General features: G+C 43.7%; 1 protein-coding gene across 3 annotated transcripts in view; it reads right to left on the reverse strand.

Annotated features, from left to right (window-relative positions):
• cadm2a (cell adhesion molecule 2a) overlaps positions 1-25,628 on the reverse strand; it is a 230,788-nt gene that overhangs the window by 44,350 nt on the left and 160,810 nt on the right. For all 3 annotated transcript variants that reach the window (XM_037120374.1, XM_037120375.1, XM_037120373.1), the window contains 2 exons: positions 16,091-16,240; positions 2-154 (listed from right to left, as the gene is read on the reverse strand). In XM_037120374.1, coding sequence (XP_036976269.1) covers positions 2-154; positions 16,091-16,240 — 303 coding nt within the window. The remainder of the gene's footprint in view (position 1; positions 155-16,090; positions 16,241-25,628) is intronic.

Raw genomic sequence — 25,628 nt, forward strand, 5'->3', positions numbered from 1 at the left:
CCCAGAACCGTCAGGTAGGCTTTGGCTGTTCTGACTGGCATGGTGAAGAGCGAACAGGTGTACATGCCCTCGTCCGACAGCGTGACATCACTGATGCTGATGGTCAACTCCGACCAGGACGCGTGGACCAGCTCGATCCTGTTGTCCCGTAAAGCTGGATGGGGAGACAGATGGAGAGAGTTCAATTGATGCAGTGTGATACGCGGAAACAGTTTAGTTGGCTCTTTTAATTTAACACATCTAATTTTTCTTTATGTCTAATTAGCGCAATTCATATCTATTCATGAACTGCTGTCCACATAGGCAGTCAAACAAACAGAGAGAAAAACAGAGACAGAGCAGGGGAGGCACACTGAGAGACACTTCCAAGATGGCAGCAGCAGGAAACAACAAGAAAACAGAAAAATACAGATCAGTGGCATGTTAATATTTGCCGTGCCTCTGTCATATAACGCTGAACATGTGCACGTTGTTTACCAAACAACAGCTATTGCCATCTTAACCACACACACACACACACACACACACACACACACACACACACACACACACACACACACACATTAGTCTCGTCCAACCGTAACACAGCAAACGTGGCAGACAGCGAACAGCAAGGGCTCCAACAAAAAAAAACCGGACAATTCAGCTTCTGGTATCATTCATGTGACAGTCAGTCTTTTCTATAGCTACAGCTGTCTGCACGGAGGATGTCAGTCCTTTTGACATGTTCAACCTGGTGGTTAGGTCACTTCCAAGGCTTTCTGTCAACAATTCCTACTTTGAAAAAACAAAAAAAAAGCCAAAGAAAGCTGTTTAGTATGAACATATGAACAGATTTTAAACACTTAAACAATCCCCACGTAGAAATGTAACCTCAAAACTGAACTTTATGTTGAATCTGAAAATGATTTCATAAGCACAGCTCTACAGTAAACTATACTCAGTCTTTGATGCCGAAAAAAACCCTTGCAGACATTTTACTTATATGAAAATGTAATCTTCCAAAAGACATAACAGGAATGGAAATCAATACTGCAATAACAGGCTGAGACAGAGGCCTAATGAGAATTTTGGCAAGATGTGGGAGTTGAAATGGATCTGCTGAAATTGGGTGGCTTGTTGAAAGACACTCCGTGGCCTTCAAAGTAGACTTCATATCTGTGATACAGTGGGGAAGCGCGCCACGCAATTTGCAAAATGGAGTGATGACGCCTTGAAAATGATACGATTCATGTCTGCGGCATGCAAAGGGGCGCATTGTGATATACGAAAACTGAACCGCACCAAAGACTGGTTCGTGCATCAAGGATAGACGACGAGGCGCGCAAAGTATTTTATTCAGTCTGTTTTTTGTTTTTTTTTCCAGGGTGGCCTTGGCAGCTCAAGAGATTCACTCAAGCCTCTCCTTTTTGCAAGTACAAAACCTTTCTACAAACATTATTTAATATGAGCAGCCAAGGCTACTTTACTTTTGCCCTCCATCAAAGTGACTCGGAGAACACCTCGTTCAAGTGCAGCGGGTGAGTTCAGCAGAAAATTATTATTTGTGTACAGGTGTTTATTACTGAAATGAGATTTTTTTTCTTTCATGTGGCCTCACATGAAAGAAAAAAAAATCTCATTTCAGTAATTTAGCTTACAGTAATTTGTGAGACATCATATTAAAAAAAGCAGAGACCCTGATTTGTAAACTCTCTACAAAGATCTGATGTGTGAAGACCATTAGACAGTCTGTTTGTAGGGCGCTTTAAAGAGTGTCTTGCTGAATGGTTAGAAACGGTAGCCAACGTATCCCAAGGACCAAGACTGTGTTTCACCATGCCAAAGCTTCAAGTCAGCATAAAAAAGTAATTTTTTCCTTTCCCAAACACATTCACCTTCCCTATAGGCCACACAAATCACCTGGCTGCAAATCTTAACCTTAATCTTTTTGCTCTATACATAATTTATAAGCCTGTAGTCAAGACCATCTCAACTGAGACCAAGTCATTACCGAGGCCAGAGTGTACTGACACCGAGACAAGACCAAGATGTTGAGAGACCAAGTCAAGACCGATGTGAGTCCTGCGCTGCATGACACACCAGTGTTTCCCACACATCAATTTACTTACAGTGGTCCGCCACAATATCAACACTGGTCACCCGTCAGCGAGTAGCATGATGTTAGATACTCCGATATCCATCGTCGAGATCAAGCACCAGGTCCTGAAGCCAGTTATTGTCATGGCCAAGCCGTGCAATTTCACAACCCCCGTGAAATGACTCGTTTAACTGTCAGAATTTGGGCAATTTGGTGTCCAGAGTGTCGGAGTCTAGAAGAGCCGCCCCGATTACATTTTATCCCCATCCAAGTTAGCTCGGCGCTAAACCAGAAGCCAGCCCGACTCGATCTCGAGTACGCGTGCTCCGTGGCACCCCAACTGGACAGCCACCGCCATAATTAAAGTCTGATTCTGTGGGAAACACTGCACACTAACTCTAGAATGTGAAACATGCAAACCATAAGCAAGTCTTCAAAGTTAGCTACAATCGCCACATAACCATAAAGAACACAGGTTTTCTGGGTGACTGCCATTCATACAATCATAAAAAAAACCATATCGTCATATCTCTGTCTTGAAGCAAAATCCTGCGTTCTCTTTGCCTGAGGCCGAGACGAGGCCGAGACAAGACCGACTAGTCCGAGACCATCAAAAAACGAGAGCATAGGCATGGCGTTGTGACAAGAGAGGAGTAGAAAATTTAAGCTAAAGAAGAAAAAAGTAAAGCTGCAACATATCTGGCGATTGGGTTGAAAAGGGATGATGAAAAATACAGAACATTTTCCAAGGATGTTAATTGCAGAGACGGTCAGTGAACCGAGGAGCATTTTTCTGGACATTAAAGGTCCAGTTTGTAGAATTTCGGACGGTAGCCCAGAACAGGCAAACCAAGCGCTGGCTCTAGAGAGAACCTTGTCAGGTTTTTTAGCGAGGTGTGCAAATGTAACATGTAACTCGTGGTTATCGGTTGTACTGCCAGAGTCTTACATTTGAGTGATTGAATCGATGCCAGGTCCTACAGCATGAGCTGTGTTTTCACTCACTTACAGCCATAATTTGTCGGTCACCGGCAAACGTCTAGCCCCTTGAGGTGACTGTGAAAAGAGGGCGTTAGTCACATAAGCTGCATCTTTTTTTCTCTCTCTCTCCCTCTTTTTTTTTTTTTTTTTTAGCTCCTGTGTATGCATTTACTGCAATGATCACACGACTGACAAAACACAGGGAAATGTCAGCGCGCACGCTAACTCGTGTCATTCCGTCTGCCAAGGGACGGGGCTTTGCTTTGCCGGTTCGAGGCTAAACACCTACAGTAAACAGCGGTGGAGTTGTAATCAGTTTGGCCAAACGACAGCTGCTCTCTCTCTCTCTCTCTCTCTCTCTCTCATTTATTACTGCATTTGTTCTGTGCCTTCCCCTCCCTCGCAACGCCGGTTATCTCGGCGTAGCTGTGTGCCGAGCCTGAGCAGGCGTGACACGTTGACGTGAGCACATGACATATCTTTAGGCTCAACGCTGGCAACGGTGCATTCACGATTCTGTGTGTGTGTGTGTGAGTGGGCACGCGTGGCCATCAATGCAAGACCACCGAATTAGATCCAGTCTAATGCACTTGCCAGTTCAGTTAGGGGTGAGACCTGTCCTGAAAAGATGGTCGATTTATTTCACGCAGCACGTCTACGGACATGTACGCACCATGTTTGACTGAAGAAAAAAGATCATTTGGGCTGATTACAGACGGGGAATAGTCTCCCTCCGCCTCTGCATATCTTTCTGTCAGACCCTCCTTCGCTCTACCCCCCACAGACCTCATTCTGTCGACTCAGGCGGCTCCGCTAACCTGCGATTGTGTACAAGTTAAACAATGCGTCTCTTTTTCAACTGTTGTCTTATTTGCTTTGGGCAAGGAAGTATGAGCAGGCAAATGTCAGAAAATACATTTGCTGTTGCTGGGGTTTCCAGCTGCCGCGCTGCAACTCCGCTCTCTTCCTTCCCCCTCCATCTGTTCTGGAAAGATGCTCGCGCGGATACCTTCGGATGTTCTGACTCGCCGGTCTGATAAGCCGTGCTGACACTGCATTTGAATTCATAATAAGTTGGCCTCGCTGTCTTCCAGCAAAGCTCCCTGCCAATCATCACCGGCGTGACACGGCAAAGAACACAGATGATGCCGTTTTCATTCCTCTGGTTTTTGCGTCGCGTTGAGATTCTGATAATTCCGCTTCGAATCTGGCTTTAGTTTTCCGTTCACACTCACGGTGTCATCTCTGCATTTTTCCTTTTAGCGGTTGCAAAGGCAAAGATCGGGACAGTTCTGATGCCAAAAAGTGGGATGATCCTGATCCCCCAGGAAGGATGGATCCGGGCTGGATTTAGAAACATGAAAGGTGTCGAATGCAGCCGTGAAATCAGGCCATAACTGGTGAAGATACTGAAATGCAGACAAGTGTAGGTTTTCAAACTAACAAAAACCACGATCAATTGCACGGCCAGTTGGACGGCGCATGACACATAATTCTGTTTGTAACAAGTTTGTTTTTGTCCCGTCACAGTATCCTCATGTAGACTCACGTAGTCAGGATGTTTTCGAGTGTCTTAGTCTCAGTTGGATACATAAATTATTCATAACCACTCGTGTTCCAAAGAAGAGGACACACTTTACACACAGTGCATATGACTCACTCTTTCTCACCCGCTTTGTCTAAACAGCTGACTAATAAACGTGCAAAAAGGGACGTTTAATTTTGCTCTGTACTCGATTAGTCTTTTTGCAAACCAACTGCTGGAGCGACACAACTACATCTCAAGGCTGGGTCACTCAAAAAAAACAGCACTAAATGTGACGAGGCTCTGTTCGGTATCGGAGAGCCGGTAATCATTTTCAAACTAAGGCTGAGACATCTCTGATATCACATGTGTTTTTTAACAGCTAGTGGCTGAGGTGCTAGAGGAAAATACTTACAGCTGCTTTTGAGTGTGCGCCTACGGGTAGAGGTACATTAGCTTACATGTATGAATATGTGTACATATGCATATGTGAACATGTATGGGCAGATGTCAGTGTCAGTGGGTCTTCCCTGACAAAATAAAGGATAGATACGAGAAAAAACTAAAGCTTTTCTTCTAACTAGAAATGTTACCTCTGGGAGAGGAGAGGAGAGGAGAGGAGGAGAGGAGAAGAGGAGAGGACTATTTCCCTGTGAAGGTGCTGCACCTGCCTCCATCCATTAGAGACCATTAGTGCCGACGGTCCTGAATGTGCTCACAGCGGACGCCGTTGTTGACAACATCAAAGAGCGCTGGATTTGTATTCCAACAATAACTACTTATTAAATGTGCAACCACATTTTTATTTTATTTTTTTTGCTCATTTAGCCTTGTAGTCTGCATCTATCTGTGCATGTCGAGAGACAGAAAGCAACGCTGCAGGAGAGTCGTGTTTTCTACCTTTTGATTGATTTTAATCTGAGCAGAACTAACACGCGGCACCTCGAGACGCGGCAATTCTGAGTTCGCTAGAGCAGATGCGGTTTGATATCAAGAATCCAAGTGGGGGCGGAAAAAGATTTCTCATCTTATTCTGAGTGCTGATGACCGCCAGCTCAAAAGGAGCTGTCCATGTGGAGACACTGAATGCAGCCATGACCAATCCGCTAACAGAGAATAAACAGCCCTAAAACTCCAAAGCAAAAAAAGACTCTACTAAAAAAAGACAGCATACTCTGAAAGGGATAGTGGTGAGTGGGGAAGTGTCAGCCATCTCTTTTAAAAGAAATCTGTAAAAAGGATGAGAAGAAAAGAGCATCTCTGAAAAGGGAAGCTGCGATAGAGAAGCTGCGCAGGGAGAAGGTCAAAGATGTCTTGTTTCTTTTAAATTAAAAGTGACATTTTTATTTTGAGAGGTGACGTTCAGCCAGCTGGGGGAACAGTCTCATTGGAAGTGACTGTGAATGGATACAAATGCATGTTTAATACAACATTCAATCAGAGGATTTGAACCGTTAATGAGCAACAAGTTTAATAAAAAGTGAGCACTTCGCTTCATGTCGGTCAACACTTCATCTCGCTCTGACGCAGCAACAGCTCCTTTTTCCCCCAACAAAGGATGTTTTCCAAATTCATCATCTCCTTTTCGAGACATCCTGATAATTATTTGTTTTTCGGCGCCCAAATTTTGTGTGCCGTGTCTCGGGTCTAACTGACAACCTGCGAATGCACCACAAGCACGGGAACACAGATAGAAATCACCAACATTTTTTAACAACAAAATGAACATTGCCAGGAAAGAACTCATAAAAACATGAAAATATCATATGGATGCTAAAACGCAAAGGCGGCTTCAAAGCGCCTGCATCATCTAAATAAATGACATTTTGTGCTGTTGCATCAATTTCAATTTTTTTTTTTTTTGCCCCCCTTTGTTTCAGATCAAGGGAATCAAACTACACGTATGAAGCGACTTTGGAGCCCGAAAAAGCTTTTTCCCGCTCTACATGAGGAAAACCTAAATCTATTATCGCATGCAGCTTGCCACGCCGTCACTGTGCAGATGGCCACCGCCGCACACCAGCCACATGCGCCGTGTTTATATGCAGTACGTGCATACACTGTGCACAACAGTCATACGGCGGCATATCCATACTAATAAATTGGCTGCATATCTAGCAGCTTTCCCCGGCTACATCCCTCCATCGTTAAAAGCAGCAGGTGAGAAAAAAACAAAACAAAAAAAACCCCACAAAAAAAACGAAGTGTGTGGGCATGTGCATGTGTGCACGTATGAAAGGCAATTGCATTCATACATTACGGATGTGTTTATTTTAAAGGCATTCAGAGTGCGTGCGTAAGCAAACAGTCAGGGCTCTAAACTCGCGCTCTCTGAGCCTATCATGTTCGCACGTTTCACTTCCTCCCCTTTATTCCCCGTTCTCCCTCCTGCCCTTTTCCTCTCCCATCCTCTCCACTGGCCTCCCCTCCTCCTCCTCCTCCTGCCTCTGCCTCCCCCACCGTGTCCCTTCATCTCTCCGAAGACAGTATGTATTAGTATAGAACCCTGGCAGGTGTTTGCTCATTCAAGTGACACAGTTTCATAATGAGAAAAGTGCAAATTTTCAGAATATACATTCAGCTCTGCCTGTGTCTGGATGTGACTTGTTCCCTTTTCCTTGTCAACAACCCATCTGGGGACTTGAGTTGGTCCGTGTGCGTGCATGTATGTGTGTGTGTGTGTGTGTGTGTGTGTGTGTGTGTGTGTGTGTGTGTGTGTGTGTGTGAGCAATAGAAAAACAAAAAAAGGCAACAGAAATATATGTTTATTGAATACCTTAATGTATATTCTGTCTCTCAATCGTTCCTCGGCCCTCCATTACCTGTTCCTCCATACCTTTCTCTGAGGCACAGCGGCCTTTTTAAAATGTAAAATGTGCCATAGTCCATACAGTAATTGGCTTGTGGAGATTTTTTTTTCCCTGTGACAGGAATGATTTTCTTTCATCAGTTTCCTACCTGCCACGCTGAGTTCAGTGGGACACCTCCAGCAGCCCCACTTCATTAAGTGAGAAGCAGGTCAGTGGGGAGACAGCTCCTGCCTGTGAGCCCTATTGTAATCTTGCATAGGGATACTGTTCTCCCCTTCCGGCTCTTGGGTAGAAAAGCAGGTACCTCGGTCTATAAGGAGTTTCACGTTCTTTCTAGGGTACGCGATATAGCCATCCTTCAACCGTGACTTTGAAAAGAAGTGGACGGTTTTCGGAGGGAGCCACATCTTCCGGAGAGAACTTAGAATCAAAATGGTCGAACACGTGTATTGCATTGCCGACAAATAGAAAGTAAGATTTGCAAACGTGCACAACCATCTGCCGTGTCATTGTAGGTGCTTAGAAAATGCTCGTTACAGTCCACACGCAAATGCCAAGCGACACGTTCAAAGCAGCTCTGCAAAAGCACACGTTAAGAACTTGAATAAATACGAATATTTTTTTTTGTACGGATTTATTTTAACTCACATATCTGCGTATATGGATGTCTGGAAATATTTGAGACGTTCTTCCGCGCTTATTTGCAGATTGTTAAGCGTGTGTGCGCACGGATCGCCTGGTACACACGGATCTGGTTACATTTGTATGTGGAGTTAGGAGACTCTGCCCGCAGTCGCCAGCTCAGCCGAGATCTGCAAATACATGCTATTTGTTAGTGCAGAGTGGAAAACTGGGAGAAGTAGGTAGATCATCACACCTAATTAGAACACATATAAACAATTACCGACTAACGACTCTCTACCAGAAGGGGACCCATGACCCAGACGCTGTCCAACCCAGACCCCGACCTTCATCATATCACATCTTTTATTTAAAATGCAGCCCTTATGTTACACAGACTGTTTCTATTATTAGAGCTTGGAATCACAATGCAATTCAGAATAATGGTATTTTCAGAGTTTGGCTCGAGGAGATGTTTCTCTAACTGGACCTCTTGCTTACAGAAGCCAATAAATGTAAATATATGAGCTGCTGCAGAGTGACGGACGCTTTGTATTGCTGGGAAAACAGCCAGTACAGGCAAACAATCGGATTCCCCCGGTCTGCATGTCGAAGTGTCCTTGGGCAAGATACTGAACCCCAAAACTGCTCCTGGCGGGCTGGTCGGCACCTTGCATGGCAGCCACAGCCATCAGTGTGTGAATATATGAATGACTGCCTGTCACTTTGGACAAAAGCTTCTGCTGCATGGCCTGAAATGTAAATGTGAAAAGCAGAAGCCAGTGAGGAGAGTATTAGCCACATGAGCTGCACTGTAGGCAAAATACAAGCACAAATTCCTTGTGCACAGTCGAGCATTCTTAAACTTTATTTGCAGAAAAGAAAAAAAAAAAAACACAACACCTATCCCAACCGCAGTCTGTTCACCCTGCTGCCATCTGGCAGATGATACAGAAGTGTCGAGTGTTTTATCGCCAGGCTACTGAGCAGCTTTCTTTCTTCATTCCGTGAGACTCCTGAACTCCTCAACGCTCCGTTTTTTTTGTTTTTTTTTGTGCAACCCTGTGATTGTAGAATGACATCTATACAAACCTCGAATAAGTTTCTTGACGGTGTCCTCCTTGCAATTCTTGATTTAAATTCTATTATAAAAATGTATTAAAAGTTTCTTTTTATACCCAACTCTGTGCTCTAGAACTTTCTCCCAGAAGAGGGAAATAGAACAAGCCTGCTGCTAAGTGCGAGCTAATTATTCCCACTTGCCTGAGGTATTTCTCTCAACACCTCGCGTATGATAAGTTGCTCTACTAATAACGCCGGTAATGACCGGATATATTGCTTCATTTGACGATGTAAGTGTCATTCTCACCTAAACCTGCTTTACATCTGTACAGCAGCAGAAGAAACAAAGCTGACATTTGCCTGTCCCTGGTTTCTTCACAGTCAACATGCGCAGCCGGCAACAGCTCTCTGCTTTTAATTATTAGCACTCTCTGCACCACTAAATGCAATAAGAAACACACAAGTGGGTAGAAAAAAAAAGCTTTTTTTTCATCGAAGGCTGAGAGTTAGACTCAAACGCAGACATGTGAAAAGAGAGGCGTTGAGAGAAATAAAGGTGCAGAATGCTCAAGGTCAAAGAAAAAGTTTTCCTGTGTCTTTCAGAGGCAATAACTGCGTCTGAAAGCTCTCATAAAATGCCTCCTTAATTCCTCCCCTTTATCCCACCAAGGCCTACATTCTGTCTCCTTCTTCCTCTTTTTTTCTTCTTCTAATGTTTTACGGTCCTTGTCTCGGAGAGAGGGGACTTGTTAGGGATCTTCTGAGATTTATAGTCAAGTTTTTTTCTATCAGAGAGAACACCGTACCAATCTTGAGGCTGATATGAAAGGATGTTTCATAGAGGCACTCTTCCAGGAAATATAAAAAAAAGAAAGGCAGCTGTCTCAAAAGTTTAACTTTCCTGCTAAGATTAAGTTTTCAGAGAAAGTTCTGCTATCTGTTAAATAAAAAAAAAAGTCTCTGACATGTCAGGCATTTCTTGTTTTGTTATTTACTTTGGAAAACTTTTAAAAGCCTATCCCCTAAATTGCTCAGGCACAGATACTCTGAATGCATCAAAGCCTTTTCGTGGTTGCATGCTGGCGAGGTGATGCTTGACATTCAACATGCACACACGTATATGTGCACTTATGTACACACCCACATACACACACACAGACGCACACTTGAACACCACAAACAGGCGGCAAATTGATTCAGACAGCTGAATATTTGACATCTCGGGGCCCCGATAGCTTCACATTCAGCGGATTGGGCTCCCGAAAATGAGCGGTGGGCCCTCAGCTGTTCACCCATAACACTAATCTTAATGTTTAAACAGATTCGATCAATCTGCAGATGGCACCGCACGGGCACCACAGGTACTTTGGTAATTCTGCAAAACGACATTAACACATTTGTCATCCGTATATCGGGAGGGCTGCAGATACGGCGACTGAACGGAGAAACTGTATTGTGCTAACGTAGCGACATGCACGCGTGGGAAAATTAACAGAGTCAGCTTGTCTTTTTTACGAGATAGCACAAGACGAGAGCAATCCGACTCAAGGGCATGAGGGCATGTGGCTTGGAAAAATTTGGCCTTTATCTATCGACACTCAAACATCAATCAAGCATTGCACTAGGAGGATGTCAACCCTCGCTTATCTACATACATATTCATTATGTTTTGGATTGATTTAATTGCCAAATCAGACGTACAGAAAGGGTGTCATTCAGTGGTTGTGTTGAAGAACTGTTGATCTGATGTTATCTTATATAAAATCAAATAAATCAAATATGAGAAATAACACGTCTTCTGGTCATTCTTTTTAAAACGTTCCTTCAAAAAGATTTTTTTTTTTAAAAGAAAATCCAAAATCAGTATATCTTCTTGTGCTAATACTGATTTAATTAACTTATCAGATACCAGACTGACATTGGCAATTCATGTACTGATCCAGTTGGGGTTGCATAACAGATCATTTTAGCACTGACATCGACAATAGCCACATAGCAGGACCTACACCACAACCGATGTCTGTTTTATCCTGCAGAGGACTGAGAATCTCTTTACTGGTCCTGCGGGACAAAGCCACGATGCATTCAAGACCACCAAATGTGTGCTTTTAGTGTACTTTATGGTGCTTACAAGGACAGGTAAACCAAGATACTGGCAGACTCTGGGAGGCAGGGGTGGACAGATTAATTAAAGAAAAGAGAAAAAGGATGAAGAGAGTTCTGTAGGTTGGTAATGAAAACACAGATGTGGGTGAGGAAATGGGATGAAAAAGTGTTCACAAATTACTGCAAAGCTGTGTGGAATAAATGATTTAAATGTCACACCTTAGCTAGCGCTCACACGTCATGGGTCCACTTAATAGGCCCAGCAAAATTTTGCCTGGAAAGTAATTACACATAGGTTCTTTCCAGCGTGGGAATAACGAATAAATTGTAATTATGCCTCAATGCAAAAAAATTTCTCAATCCAGGAAATAAAGCTATTATCAAGTCTTGAATTACATGAAACCAAAAGGGCAATTTGTAAAACGATATTAGCCTCTTTTGAATCTTATAAAAGGGAGAATCCCTCTTGCCCAGCGCTCATCTCTCTCTCTCGCTGTCGCAGCACAGCTTAACTCCCTCAGTGGTAAGTGACGGAAAGGACAAAATTGGCTACTTTCGGGACAATGACTCGTTCGAAATTCAAACAGCTCCTCGCAGCCATCGGAGCACCTCTGAGAGGACGGAAGACAAGAGGAGCCTCTTTCATCCGACTAAACGTCTTCGAGGTGGGCCTCAGCTCCTGACGTTAAATGCAAGAAGCCGGCACCACTCAAAGGACTGTAACGGAGACAGCTGCTGCATTTCTCTTTGAAAAAAAAAAAAAACAATACGTTTATGCAAATGCTCCATGGCTGGCTTTAATAGAGGATGTACGTGACACTCTCCGAGATAGGACACATGCACATGCGGGCACATGTTGCAGGCGCAGACGGCAATCTGCTGAATTGGACGACAAACATTTCAGATTCAAATGCCTGCACATACAGAAGTCTGTGACACTATTTCTACTCTGGAGGATAAAAAGTGGAAAATGATGATTTGATTTCTGTGTAATTTCCTGTATGTATCTTTTCAATAAGACGAAATGAATAGTTACACAAATGTACTCTTTGCAAGTAGAACAGGAATTATTAGAAAACTCAGAGTTCTTGACTGTGGCTTAAATTTCAGCACTGGCTTCCAAATAAAGGGAAACTTTTTTTACTTTAAAGATCCAATATTGTGAAAACTGTGAACGTATAAAATCGCTCAATGCACGGTTTAACACACACATTTAGGGCATTGGGCAGATGCTTTTGTCCAAAGTGACCAACAGTAATGAATACATACATTTATACACTGATGGCAGTGGCTGCAGTTTGGGCGTTCAGTATCTTGCCCAAGAACACGCCGACATGAAGACCAGGGGAATCGAACCAGCAACCTTCCACTAACCTTCTGATATCAAAACGCTGGCTCTGCCTCTGAGCCACAACCGCCCCATATTCATAAAACTGTGCCTTTGGCTGTGGTTGTAAAAACTGCAGCAGTGCTGATGCAGAAACAGAGTGGGCGGTGCCTGCTCAAGCATGTGGGAGCTGACCAATCAGAGAAGGATGGGCTTTTCAGGAGGAGCTTCTTAAAGACAGTAAAAGTGACGCTAAGAGTGTTCAAGTAGAGAGTTGAGTGTGTTTTTAGAACATTAAAGCAGATAAACTGGAGTAGTATCAAAGTATGAACCTGAAAATGAGTATAATAAGAGATATTTAAGAGTGAGCTGACTCAGAGTCAGTCATTAACATTAAAGAAGGTAGATCTTGCACCATTACAGCCAAGTCCAACAGAACAAAGCCTGTGGAAAAAAGTTGGCGAGGGTTGGGGTTTGTATGTCTGAGCAACTGTGTGCTGCCCTAATCCCCATCTTCTTCTTCCCAACAGGCAGCAGGGAAAATTAATCTGAAACCTACTGTGCTCAAAGGCGTTTGCAGCTGAGACATCTCTCCTTTCTCACACTGCCAGTGGCACTTTGGAAACACTCACCATCTCAGTGCGCCCATCAGCATGTGCATTTGAATTTGCCATGTTCTGCAAGGCGACTCCCAAAGCACACACACACACACACACACACACACACACACACACACAGTGACACACAAGCACAAGCCCAAACAGCATCACAATCCTGGAGCCCCAGAAGTATCCCTTTGCGTTTCTGATAATAAGAGTGTCCTTGGCAGCTTTTTCATTTCCAATCCCCGAGCTCTGCTCTGGAAATGCCATGAAATAGACCCCCAAGCCCGACCCCTGGTGTGATATGGAATAACCCTGCAGAGAACATCAACTGTTGAATTTGATGTTCAGTGCAGCCTTTTACTGCTGCTCTTTCCGGAAAAAAAGGCAGGTAAGTGAAAATGTGAATACTTTGAAAATTGAAACGCTTTTGCACATACATGCATTCAGTTGCTGTATGCGAAAAAAAATACATACAAACATAGACACACAAGTGCACACGGACACAGACACACACACACACACGGTGCGTGAATACAGATGCACGGCATGCAAGGCAGCCCAGTGGGCAGCTGGATAATGGAAGAGGACTGTGTAAATCCCATATGTGCTTAATCCAGACACTTACAAGAGAGTGTGATTCATACTCTATTACACTCGACTAATACAGCTGAGAGACGCACAGGGCACAATCATTTCAGCAGGCATGAACCAACAAAATAACACCCATGAATCCTCTTTATGGGGACTTTACTGAAGAGGGTGTGAAAGGTCAGGAATAAACGCTTTGTACTTATTAGCCATTAAAACATTGGTGGCTTTGTGAGTGTGTATTTATCTGTGTGTGTGTGTGTGTGTGTGTGTGTGTATGCATCCTCACGTCTGTAAATGTGTGCAAAGATAACACAGGTTTGCATCTGTTTAATGGAAGGAATTTCTCTGCAGGTCTCTGGTATATAAACTGTGTAATATACATAGCTCTTAGTATTTTCTGCAGAGCACATTATTCTCAGGCTATTTTCTCTCAGGAAGTTGAGAATGAGGTAAATGATGGTATTTAAGTCCTTTTACTACAGAACTTTCTTTCTCAGTTTACTAGTTTAGATGTATGTATTCGCCTAAGCCACGCTGAATTAGTGCTGAATGCAGCAGACACATTTGAAAGGAGACATATTAAGCTATTTCTTTTTTTCAGTTTCCTCCTACTGTCCCCTCCTCTGTCCTCTTCTGTTTTTAGTCCCTGTCCCCACCTTCCAAATAACCTTTGACACCTTTGATTGGTCAGCTCGCACACGCCTGAGCCAGCATCGCTAACAACAACAAAGAAGCTTCTTATCTGTGCCAAACTAGCCACTAGGCAAGAGTAATGCAAATCTCTGGTACGTGATGTCACAAAGTCACACAATTAAGGGTGGGACTACTGACGAGGCATTTGAGGAGCAGTGTTTTCTGTTGAAAACTGTGCATACTTTTACCTTTTTGAATTTCAAGATCTTTTATGTGCGCAAGAAAATATGTAACACACTGAAGGAATGATGGGGGGGAACAACACAAAAAGCATAATGAGTCTCCTTTAACAAGTAAACTGATTTTCTCTGTTTTCTAAAGCATTCTTGAAATCCTTCCCATTGGGCATGTTAAGAGCATTGGACTGGAATCTCCACTCATTAGTTGAACATCATTTCAAGTGGAATCGGTATCGTTGGCCTGCCAGACTCAATTATTGCAACTATTCTAAAATGTTACCTCCGTCTTTAATATTTCTGTGCTACAAAACTGCATTTGTGTTGAAAATGTCTGTTCGTTCATGTCTTTTACCCGTGACGACGCCTAAAACCACTGCACCACAAAACAGCTAATTGGCAGCAAAACAAAGTACACGCCGTCGCCAATTTATGTTCATGCTGCACCTCAGAAATGTAAAAGCAGGTCTTTGATTATACGTAACCACCATCAATTAAACACAAGGCCGTGATGCTGCAGCATCCGAGACTTAGGTGATTAGGTTTGTACTTTTGGCTGAAATGTAATTCACACCGCACTGTATGTGCTGGAGGGCAGCGCGAGCTACAGTGCGTACAACAGGGCCGCAGCGAAGGTCACTTTCACAGCGGGGTGAATGGTCGACTTTCAGAGTGTGTGGGCTGTTTCTGACGCTCTGCAACAAACATTCAACTTTCTCAGAGTGCATCTTTTGATAAAATAGAAAAGAACTGGAATTACGCTGCAGCTTCCCTTCCCTGGGATACAGTGACCCTTGTCAAAGGGTTTGTACTGATCATGCTTGTACAAGAGATCGATACAGATCAATGACAGCAATCACTGGAGCTACTGCGGCAACCACAGTAGCACGCGCCTTCCTGAAACCAACCAGTTGCACTTGTTTTTATTCATTATTTGACTTTCCAACTATCAAATATACTCCATAACCAGTTTTGACACTAAAGTAATATGGACTGCACAGACACAAACAAAAGAGGCAGATTATCAAAGCCCTCAAATTGTTTCTGGCAAGTGACACTCAGGCATAAACAAGTTAGAAAAAAAAAAAAAAAACAGCCATCAACATCAACATGCATTCCTCAGCAGAGTGGCTTCTTGACGAGGGACTGAGTTTAAAAAAACAAACAAACTGTAACAATAGCCACACACCCTTTATTCCAGGAGGAAAGCTTTTAAAGTGTGTTTCTTTCTCCAGGTGAAATGAGGACAGTGACAAAAAAAACTGCAGACATGTGAAGTGTGGGACAGATGCTATGTCACAACACAGACAGCAGCTTATTCAAGTGACAAACACTCGGGGATACACAGGAGGTTTTCAGGTTACTCTCCAACCTTGAAAAAAAAAAAAAAAACTAAAAATGTTTCTTGTGTGTTTTGTGGCACTTCTCAGGTGCCACAAACCCAACACGGGGGATATTTTGTAAAACTGCATCTGCTGCTGCTGCTGCTGCTGTCTGTCAGTCTCCAACTCACCTTTCTTGTCCCCGAAGAAGAGGGTCTGCTGTGCTGGGTTTGACCACTGGAGGGAGGTGTTGTCATTGTACTCCACACGGCAGGTCAGGTTCGCAGTCCCACCCTCTGTCACCGTCATATTCTGAACCAGAGGGTACTGACCGCTGACGCCTGCGGACATGACACATGAGAAGAAAAACGTGTGAGAGAAGATGAGGACGTGTCGGGGAGGAAGAGCGAAAGACGCCGAGGTAGACGAGAGTGAGGCAGATGGTGCGTTTTTGATTGCTTGATTTGTGAGGTTGCTCGGTTAATTAAAAAACGCTTAATACATTCAAATTCAGTGCGGGGATGATCAAAAATTCAAACTATAAAGCCGGACTATAAAGTAATGTGATGAAGATGTGACTAAAATAAAGACTTTGCAGTCACTGGGAGAGAGCTAATCAGCTCCTCAGCACTCCACACTGCAGGACAAAGAAGAAGGGAATCTGGTTTATGTCGTTGGGAAAAAAAAAAAAAAAACACTTAACACCCTAATTAAAAAACAAATGTTCAGGCATGATGGCCAGTCACTACTGTGTGCTAAATTGGACCCTAACATGGAACACACAGGGGGCTTTTAGCCTGCGGTACCAACCCTGAAACCTCGACTACACAGGGAAGACCAATTAAAAAATGCTCTCTGTGGACCTGTGCATATGTGTATGTGTCTGTGTGTCTGTGTGTGTGTGTGTGTGCGCGCACGATGGCTGCATTCGACGCGAGAAACAGGAAGATAAACAAGAGTTATATAATTGTTTGTGGCCGGGCAGAGCTGGCTTTCAGCACCATGGACAGGTCGCCTTTGCAACTGCTTCGTCAATAGCTGCCAGTTTTCAGGACTCCGGACAGCTCTCGCGGCTCTGTGTTTGTTTGTGTGCTTTAATGCATGTGTGTGTGTCGGTGTGTGTATGTGTGTGTGTGCTTTTGTGTGTATATGGGTGCGAGGGCTTTAAGCAAGTAAATAATAATAACCATAAATCTATCCCTGTCCCTATCCCCAGAGGACAGGTTTTAAAGACTGTGTGAATAAAGGCTTAAGTAAGAAAGATTATTCATCTCAGGCTAACTCTCCCGTCTTAGACCGCCATCCCCCCCAGGAAAGGATCATAAAATCAGGGGGGGGGGGGGGAGAAAACATATATAAGGAAAGAAAGAAATAGGAAATATTTAGTCTTTAAATTCAATTCCTGTGCGATTCCGTTCCCATACGTTCCCATCAGTTGATGACTGCATGTGCAAGATAAACAAACCCCTCGCGCCGCGCTCATCTGCAGGGGTTAGCGGGTGAAGCAGAGCCCATCACCGGCAGACCCGTGGCAGAGGATGGCGCAGAGGAGGAAAGAGGACGAGGTGGGGAGGGGGAGGCAGAGAGGGGTAAGTCAAGGAGCATGGGTCATTTCCAGTGTTGATTAAGGCCTCCCGAGGTTAATCATGCGTGCGAGAGATAGAGAGGGGTAGAGGAGGGAAACGGAGGAAAAATGGATCAGAGCTATGGGAGGCTAGGAATATGTTTTATTCATGAAAGTTTTGCATGAGGCATGATCTGCCAACGATTTACCGTTCTCCCGCGCCTGCCCTTGCTCTCTTTATTACCTCCCCTCTTTAAATCACTTACTTTTTTCCCATTTTTCTCACTCGCGGAGTTGGGCGACACGCAAGCCCGGCGTGACGCTTTTCATTCCTTTTGTGCCAAGCCACAAAGGGAACTTCACCAGCATGGCAAACAGCAGCGCCGGCAATATTTGGAGTGAGGTGAAAAATATGACAATACGAGTGTATAATTGTAGCTCATTACGGCGTTGGATGCATCAGCAAAGATGGGAGACATGTTCGCTTATTGTGTTGTTAACTCTGTACTCCTGCCTCGAAATGTAATCTGCATGTTTGTTCTTTGAATGGTCTGCTTTTGACAAACGAGGATATGTTACGGCAAACATGCAAAAATGCCAATGTGATAATATGGGTACTTTGTAAAAAAAAGTTTCCCTTGTTCTCACTATCGCCTGTTGCTTTATTACTGGCCTTCATCATTTTAACATGACCAGGCTCCAGTAAAACGTTTGTAGCATTATCTTTTCCGCTCAGGGTTAGTGTAGCATTTGCATTAAACAGTTTACTAGAACCTGTTGTGGACTGTAGTTCATTTAAGTTTTTCTTACATTAATTTCCCTATCTCGCAATGATTTAGCCTCTGGGGGCAATGGCGGATGTTTCGGACCATCCGGTATAACAGATATTTCAGGCCAAGACTTCCTCTTTTGGGTGTTGGTCATTGTCTGCAGTCTGATCAGCAAATTGACATGCGAGAATGGAAACAAACCAACATTTAGGCCATTACTATAAACCAATATCTGCATAAGAACATGGATAAATCCAAAGGGTCAATTTTAAAGTAAAACGGTATTACATTGTATTGTCCTTTAAGGGCTGTTTGTTCGTTTAGTCAGGTTAATCACGAGTTGGATACGTTTGTCCAGGCACAAAACACCAGTCAATAAAAACATATTTTTCTTCAGTTTCTTCCCAAAAATTCCATAGTGCACCTTTGAAAAAAAGAACTGAGGAAAAGCCAAATCATCATCAGAGACTGCGTTTTGGGAAATTATACCAAAATCTTGTCCATTTCTGACTGATTCTACATTCATACAGACGCTAAAACAGGGAGAATTAGAGAAAATCTGTGGGGTAACGATTTCCAGCACTCGATAGCGCTCATGCATGAAAACCCAGTATCCATTTTTTTAAAAACCGATCAGGACAGATGCAAAGCCTTAGAAATCTCTCTCTCTGCCTTTTCCCCTACCTTTTCTCCTCTCCTTCCTCTCCGGTGGCACTACACAGAGTTACAATAGTCCGGGGATCCCTCTGTCTAAACCCTGCGTCAGTGTCACACAGTCCGGTGGGACTGAAAGGGCCAAAGGGGCCACAATGATGGTTATATTAGAACAGTGCAGTGTGCCGTGCGCCTAATTGGCCGGTGGAGTAGGTTCTCCCATCCTCCCCTCTGGCCACCCAGACCTGATTTTAATGTATCTCCTGAGGGAAGGAGGCAGCTGTTCTCTCCTGCTTTCCATGTCTAAATTTAGGTCCTTCCCTCACTTCAACTCCGCCGCTCTCTCCTACTTTGGGTTCCTTGCTCTGTCTTTTCCAGTTCACATCCATTCCACTCAATTCCCTGCTCTATGCCCCCCCCACCCCCCCACCCCTCTCTCTCTCTGTCTGTCGCTTTCCCTCCTCTAGTTGATCCCTGAAGGGTGGCATTTCCACTTTCTTAGTCTCTCATTTTCATATTCTCTCTGCCTCTCGGTCTTTCAAATTTTTTCTTGATCCTACCTTCTTTCTTGTGCTCGATTGTGCTCTATCTCTCGCGAGTGAGAGAGCAGGGTCACTCTAATTGCCCCCACCCCCACTTTGACTGACATGCCGGGGGCTAAGCCAGGTCAACAACGCCCTCATCTGCATGCCGTTACGTGGCGGCGGCGTAATGAAATTAGCCATGCTTTCTTTAGCTCTAGATGGGACTCTGTGTGAATCGCCGCATAGAGTCATCTGGGACGGTGACTGTTTACAGCTGCCTTTAAACAAACAACAAATCATCAGTTCCTCTGGAGACACTAACCTAGAGCTCGTCCCCGCACAGCTGTCTCTCCCTGGATGAGCTGAATTCTCAAGTTTAAATGGGACCACTCAACACCCGGCACACTAGAAATCAAGCCATGCCGCAGAGCTTCCCCCACAATCATCTGGACTTCTGCCTCCCGCCACATTAAAGCACTTGCGTCCAGTTTTTTCTCCAAAGATCAAACTGTTAGCTTGTCCCAAAAGCGGTCAGTAGAGATATACACAGGAACACGAAGCCGCGTCCAGACACAGGCATGCACCTATTGCCAAAGCAAACTACTGGACAAATAGTACTGATAAGAGTATCCTGGATGCTTCCTGTCTGCTCTCCGACATGACCTTTCAAGCAAGAGCAGCTGAGTCTCCTAACCTTTCTTATTTAGGCATTCAAGGAGCAGAGAAAAGAGAGAGAGATGCAGGCAGACAGACGGACAGCCTGGAGCTACTGACCTTTATGCCAGGACTGGGGCTCAACTGAACTGTAGAGATATGATGTATGGCCGGGAATACAGGATTACAAAACGGATAGAGGTAGCCCCGCAGTTTTTGATTAGCCGAGACACCTTTTAAGCCGGCCGAAGGTAGCTTAAAAATGCATACTTGGGATTTAAATTCACGGGATAAGTCCGGAGTCATGTCTTCACAGCACTATCATTTCTGTTCGGTATGAAAACCATCAAAGCGAATTCTGAGTCGCCGTGATGTCGCCAAGAGCAAGAAAGAGTCAGCTGTAGGTGATCGCAAAATTGCAACAGTTGTTGAGCCAAAAGGTCGCTACAGTACGCACACGGTGTCAGATACGAGCCACGGGCCATTTGGTTATCTTATTGGTTGCGCTTGTTTCCCCTTCCAAATAAGTTTCACTAACCTTGAGGTTCGTTTAACACCCCAGAATGATCCGTCAATTATTCAAGTTTGACGACATTTACACGTGAAATGTAAAAGATAAGCAACATAGAAGTGTAGTTATTGGGTTAAATGGGCATATGACATCATCTTGTATTGACTGCAGGCCCCCTGTGGTGAATCAAGTCAAAATCGTATCATGGCGGGCTTTGTGATATCGGCAAATATCATATCGTTGTCCAAAGAAATGATATAATAACGTACCATGATGAAACTTTTCACCCCTATCTGGCACGTCTATGCTGGTAATGGAAACGAAAAATCAAGGTAGTATCTTAAAAGTTGTGAGAAAAATGTGAACTTCAAACCACGTGCGGCACAGGCACCATTTCAGTGTTATCGCACTCAATGGCACTGGCACAAAATGAATCCCACTCAGAAAATCATTAATGAGATTCAAAAGAACACACAGGACGTGGAAGTTTTTTTGTTTTGTTTTTTTTTTGCCGTGACCAGCTAGCATCTATAAGGTTACACAGGTGGCTACACAGCTTGATCCACAAGCCACTCAGACTGAGTGATTCTCAGGCAGCAGGGTGGCCTGGTGATTGGAGAGACCAGCACAAGGTCAAGAGTTTGATCATCCCAAGAGCCGGTGTGAATTCATCAGCCAGCCATTTATCCTGTCACAGGGTCCTTGAGCAAGAAAACGTATCCCCTCAAACCCCCTCACTGGTTTAGAGCTTCGGCAAAATGTCTTAAGCTCAGATGCACTGTAACTTCCAGGCAATTTTTATTTATTTTTGTGCTAGCTCTGGGAGAGAACCAATTTTAGTTGATATTATGGAACAGAAAATGTTGTTAGCAACTTCCTGGAACATATCAGACAAGTGCCTCATCAGTGCCTGCCCTCGCGCTCTGGGACTCTTCCTCCCACTGCGGCAGTTTTCACACAAACGCCTTCCTGTTTCTTCGGAACATGTCATGTATTCGTCTTTTTTTTTTTTTTTTTTTGCAAGTTAGAATATTTTGTACTGACAGAATGAAGAAATTAAATTAAAAAGAGGCATTTAGAGCCATATCGGTTGGAATGGGGACGCAGCCGCGTTTAACACTGCCAAGTTGAAATCCTCTCAATTTGTCTTCCGTATGATTAATGAAGCATATCGGTTTGTGATGCGTGTACCACGGTCCCCAACGTCTTTTTCCACTTTCGTCCCTCAACATATTGATTGTCTACCTTTGTTACAATCTTTTTCTTTTCATGTTTTTCTTTTTTATGTTGCAATAAATTGCTAAAGGTCTGTGTAACATTCATGGACACAACACGGACTGAACTGGTAATAATGCATAATAAAAATTTGAAAGTAAAGTGACCTTTAATAAACTGAGCTGTATGAGTTAGAAATATTTGTATAAATCACATTACTATTATGCTAATGGCATCTGCTATTTTTCTGCTTTGCTCTGTTTGTGTTTCTGAGTGAACTGTATGTTAATTTCCGTGTGTGTGTGTGTGTGTGTGTGTGTGTGTGTGTGTGTGTGTGTGTATGTAAGTGTTTCCACTCTAAACTTTTTTTTCCCTTTTGACAGCGATAACACTTCCTGCTGGGAGCAAATTGAACGCAACCCCTGCAGAGGGTGGAGCTACCTTTGTATTCAGCACTGGCGTACAACCACCTCAGGATGGACATTTCTGATCTGGAGATATGAAATTAATTATCCGGCACCGGAGAGGCTTGGCTATGGTGGTGTGCTGTTGTCATTTACATACAGTAATTAGACCGGGCAGCTGTTGGTGCAGCCATCACAAAACTTGACATGTGACTCAACCCCTGGAGTCAGATCAGCAAAATATCACCTACTTCTGCGCAGCGCTGTTGGGTGTTGTTTTAGCACGGAGACATGGGACAGAAAGAGGACAGTTTGGTACGAGTGACGAGCAGTCAGAAGGACAAGGACGCAGGTTTTGGTTGATTCTGAGATCGGCAGACTTCCTCCTACAGCACCTTCTTAGGTGGTCAAAGCACAACAAGATCAGCGGGTTCCCTTTTCTTTTATAACCCGTGAAAAACTGCTACCGCTGAACCTCAGGTGGAAGCAAATTCTATATCTTATCATTTATAAAAGCCCATACACACACTCATTCGCGCACTCATTTGAAATTGCAGACCGGGCGCCAATATCATTGGCCCAGTGTTCCTGCCCTTGATTCAGCCACATCAATTTAAAGAGCAGAGATATAAACCCCTGCCCATTCTCTGTGTGCAAGCCGCCTGAGTTCAGGCTCCCTCGGTCCAGAATGGCCAGAGACCTCCGTATCCTTTCTGAGCCAAGGGCAGACATCTCGTGGTTTTATGACGGAGGTAAACCTGGCCTTCATAAATACTTTGTACACTGTTTTTCTTCCAGCTGGCAAAAGCTGGAAGAAAAGAAAGCCGGGTGAGGCGAGTTAGGTGAGGGCTGAAGTGCATACTTTAATAGAAAAGCGAAGGCGGAGAAGGGGAGGGAGTTAACAACTGAGGTGAGTGTAAGACAAAACAGCAATATATTAAAGGCGCACTACGTAGTTTTGAGGAAGAAATTTTAATCAGAAGAGAAAGCTCTTCAATGGCAAAATATCGTATTGTTTTCATGACTGAATAAACAAACTGACCTTGAAGTCAAAAACAATTTCATACTGTTTTACTTTGTTTGTATGTGGCGGACCCTGCCACCTTTCCAGCTTCAAACAGTGTTCAGGGAACCTTATATTCCTTTGAGAAAAGCTTGTTTAGTCAGTTATGGAAAAAAATATATATTTCTGCATTTGTATTCTCATCAATATTGTAAATATTAAAACCCCCAAACCCCAATTTAGATATACTTTTTATTCCCATGCAGTTGCAGTCACTAGAACTTTTCAAATTAAAAGAAAATTCAACCCAAGTTTGTATTATTACCTCATTAAATATATAATATTAAACTACACAGCGCCCCTTTAAATGCGTTTAACCAAAGAGGTTTCTCGCTCAGTTGCTCTATCAGATGCTTGGCGGACACGCAGGAAGCAGCTGTTTAAATTACGCTGCCCTGGTTTATGTAAGCAGATATAAAATGCTTTCTCTGCTTGCGTTTCCCTCTTTGTACATGCCGCTGTGTATGTACGCGGCTGAGGGCGAGCAGTGCAATATACACTAAATGTTATTTTCAGTCCATCCTTTTAAGAATTTTAAGATTTGTCTGCTCCACAAGGACACGGCAGGCAACGCTTTGGCTAAGCGCAATATACATAGCCTCAAACAATCCCGCTCTCAATAGAGGGCCAAGCAATGGCAAAGTAATTTTAGCAGTCATTCACATGCCTGCTGGCTTACAAGGCTGTGGTAAATTAAACGTCATAAAAGCACAAGGTTAAGGGAAGTCAGAGTTATTGTGAGCTATCAAGATTCTCAAATTTTGTCAAGGTGATGTGAAGGAGCAATGTGCTTGACTTCTCCCTCTTGTTATCACAGGACCGCAATTCATTTCCTATGCTTTCATATGGGAGGGAGAGCAGGATGATCGCAGACTGGGGTGGCATTCAGGAGGGAAATCAGACTAATCACTGCTGCCACCAAACTCCCCAATTCCCCAAATCAACATGCCACAGTGTGATTTTCTAATGTGTGGTGATGTGTTGACAGATACTGTTCATTTGAGAGTGATCAGGGGAAATGCTTCTCACCCCGGGGGAGATCCGCAAGATGCAGCGAGCAAAAAGTGCTGGTTTTAAAAGCAGCTCTTATCATTTGGCTCATGTGTCAGACTTAACTCCGCTGCAAAGCTCTTTCTACCACTGCTTCCAGTCAGGGCCTATATGTGGCAGGGCTGACACTGAAGATCTCGACTCAAAGCTAAAGCTGAGACTTGGCTAAGCCAGCATGAGCACGTTTGAGTGCATAATTTGAGGAAACTTCTTATATTACACGATATCCGTGAATAAGCGTCCTTAAATCCTCCTTATAACTCCAGAACTTGCCTGACAATCATCTCCACTGGCGCCAGAATGAGAATTGGTTGTCCCCTTGCTTTCAGGATTGCTCAGGATTTTCTTCGGTGATCTTATTCTACCTGCTGTGGCAAAACATTCCCAGCCAGCAGAGACATGGGAAGTCTTCCATATTTACACTGTCTGTGAACTCCTTCCTGCACCTGCAGGCTATTATACTGATAACAGTGAAAGCCCAGACTAGGTTTGAGCACGCTGGGTCTCCTCATGAAATGATGTCATTGAACGCCTTTTGTCCCGCCACCACTGCCTAACCAAAGTCAGCAGTTGATGATTGCTGATGATTAATAGGGCATACTTTATAATGGTAATAACACCAATTTGTGATATAAGGAAAAACAGTGCTCGAGCTCAACTCACTATCAAACCAAGATAAGGTTAGACTTCTAACCCCTACCGTGAAAACCTGACAGTAAAGGTCCTTGAAGTAAGCATTAAGACCCTTATAAGTCCTAATGAGATGCTTATCAACATTTGACTGTATTAGCGTTAAAGGAGACATATTACACTCTGTCTGAAACTGTCTGGTTTAGCTCCTGTCTCTCTAAGGCCCCACCTTCCGAATCCCCAGTCTCCTCTGACGGGTCGGCCTACACAGCTGCTTGAGCCAGCACCGCAAACAGAGCAACCACGTAAAGTCAATTATCTTGTGTCGCTAGCCAAAAATTAGGGAAATGTGTGACATGGTAACATAGTGTGACAGTCACGCAAGTAAAAGGTGGGAATAATGGTGAAATGACGAGGTGTTTCGGGAAAAGTGTTTTCTGTGGGAGAGAAGAGCTTCTATTGGAGCTACTGGTTAACTGTTTGTAGACTGCTTAAGAACATTTACAGTACTATCACATTTCCATGTATTGTTGAACTAACATAGCTATAACATCATTTTTATACCTTACAAATGTTTTTGCTGTTGCTTTATTTAGATAAATAGATGCGTTGCACGATTATTATCAGTTAGCTGCTTTAAGCATCTGCAGGAACTTCAAAAATGTTAAACACTTCCTCTGATTTAGAGTA

Source organism: Acanthopagrus latus, chromosome 13 (assembly GCF_904848185.1).
Source record: "Acanthopagrus latus isolate v.2019 chromosome 13, fAcaLat1.1, whole genome shotgun sequence".
NCBI classification, from domain to species: Eukaryota; Metazoa; Chordata; class Actinopteri; order Spariformes; family Sparidae; genus Acanthopagrus; species Acanthopagrus latus.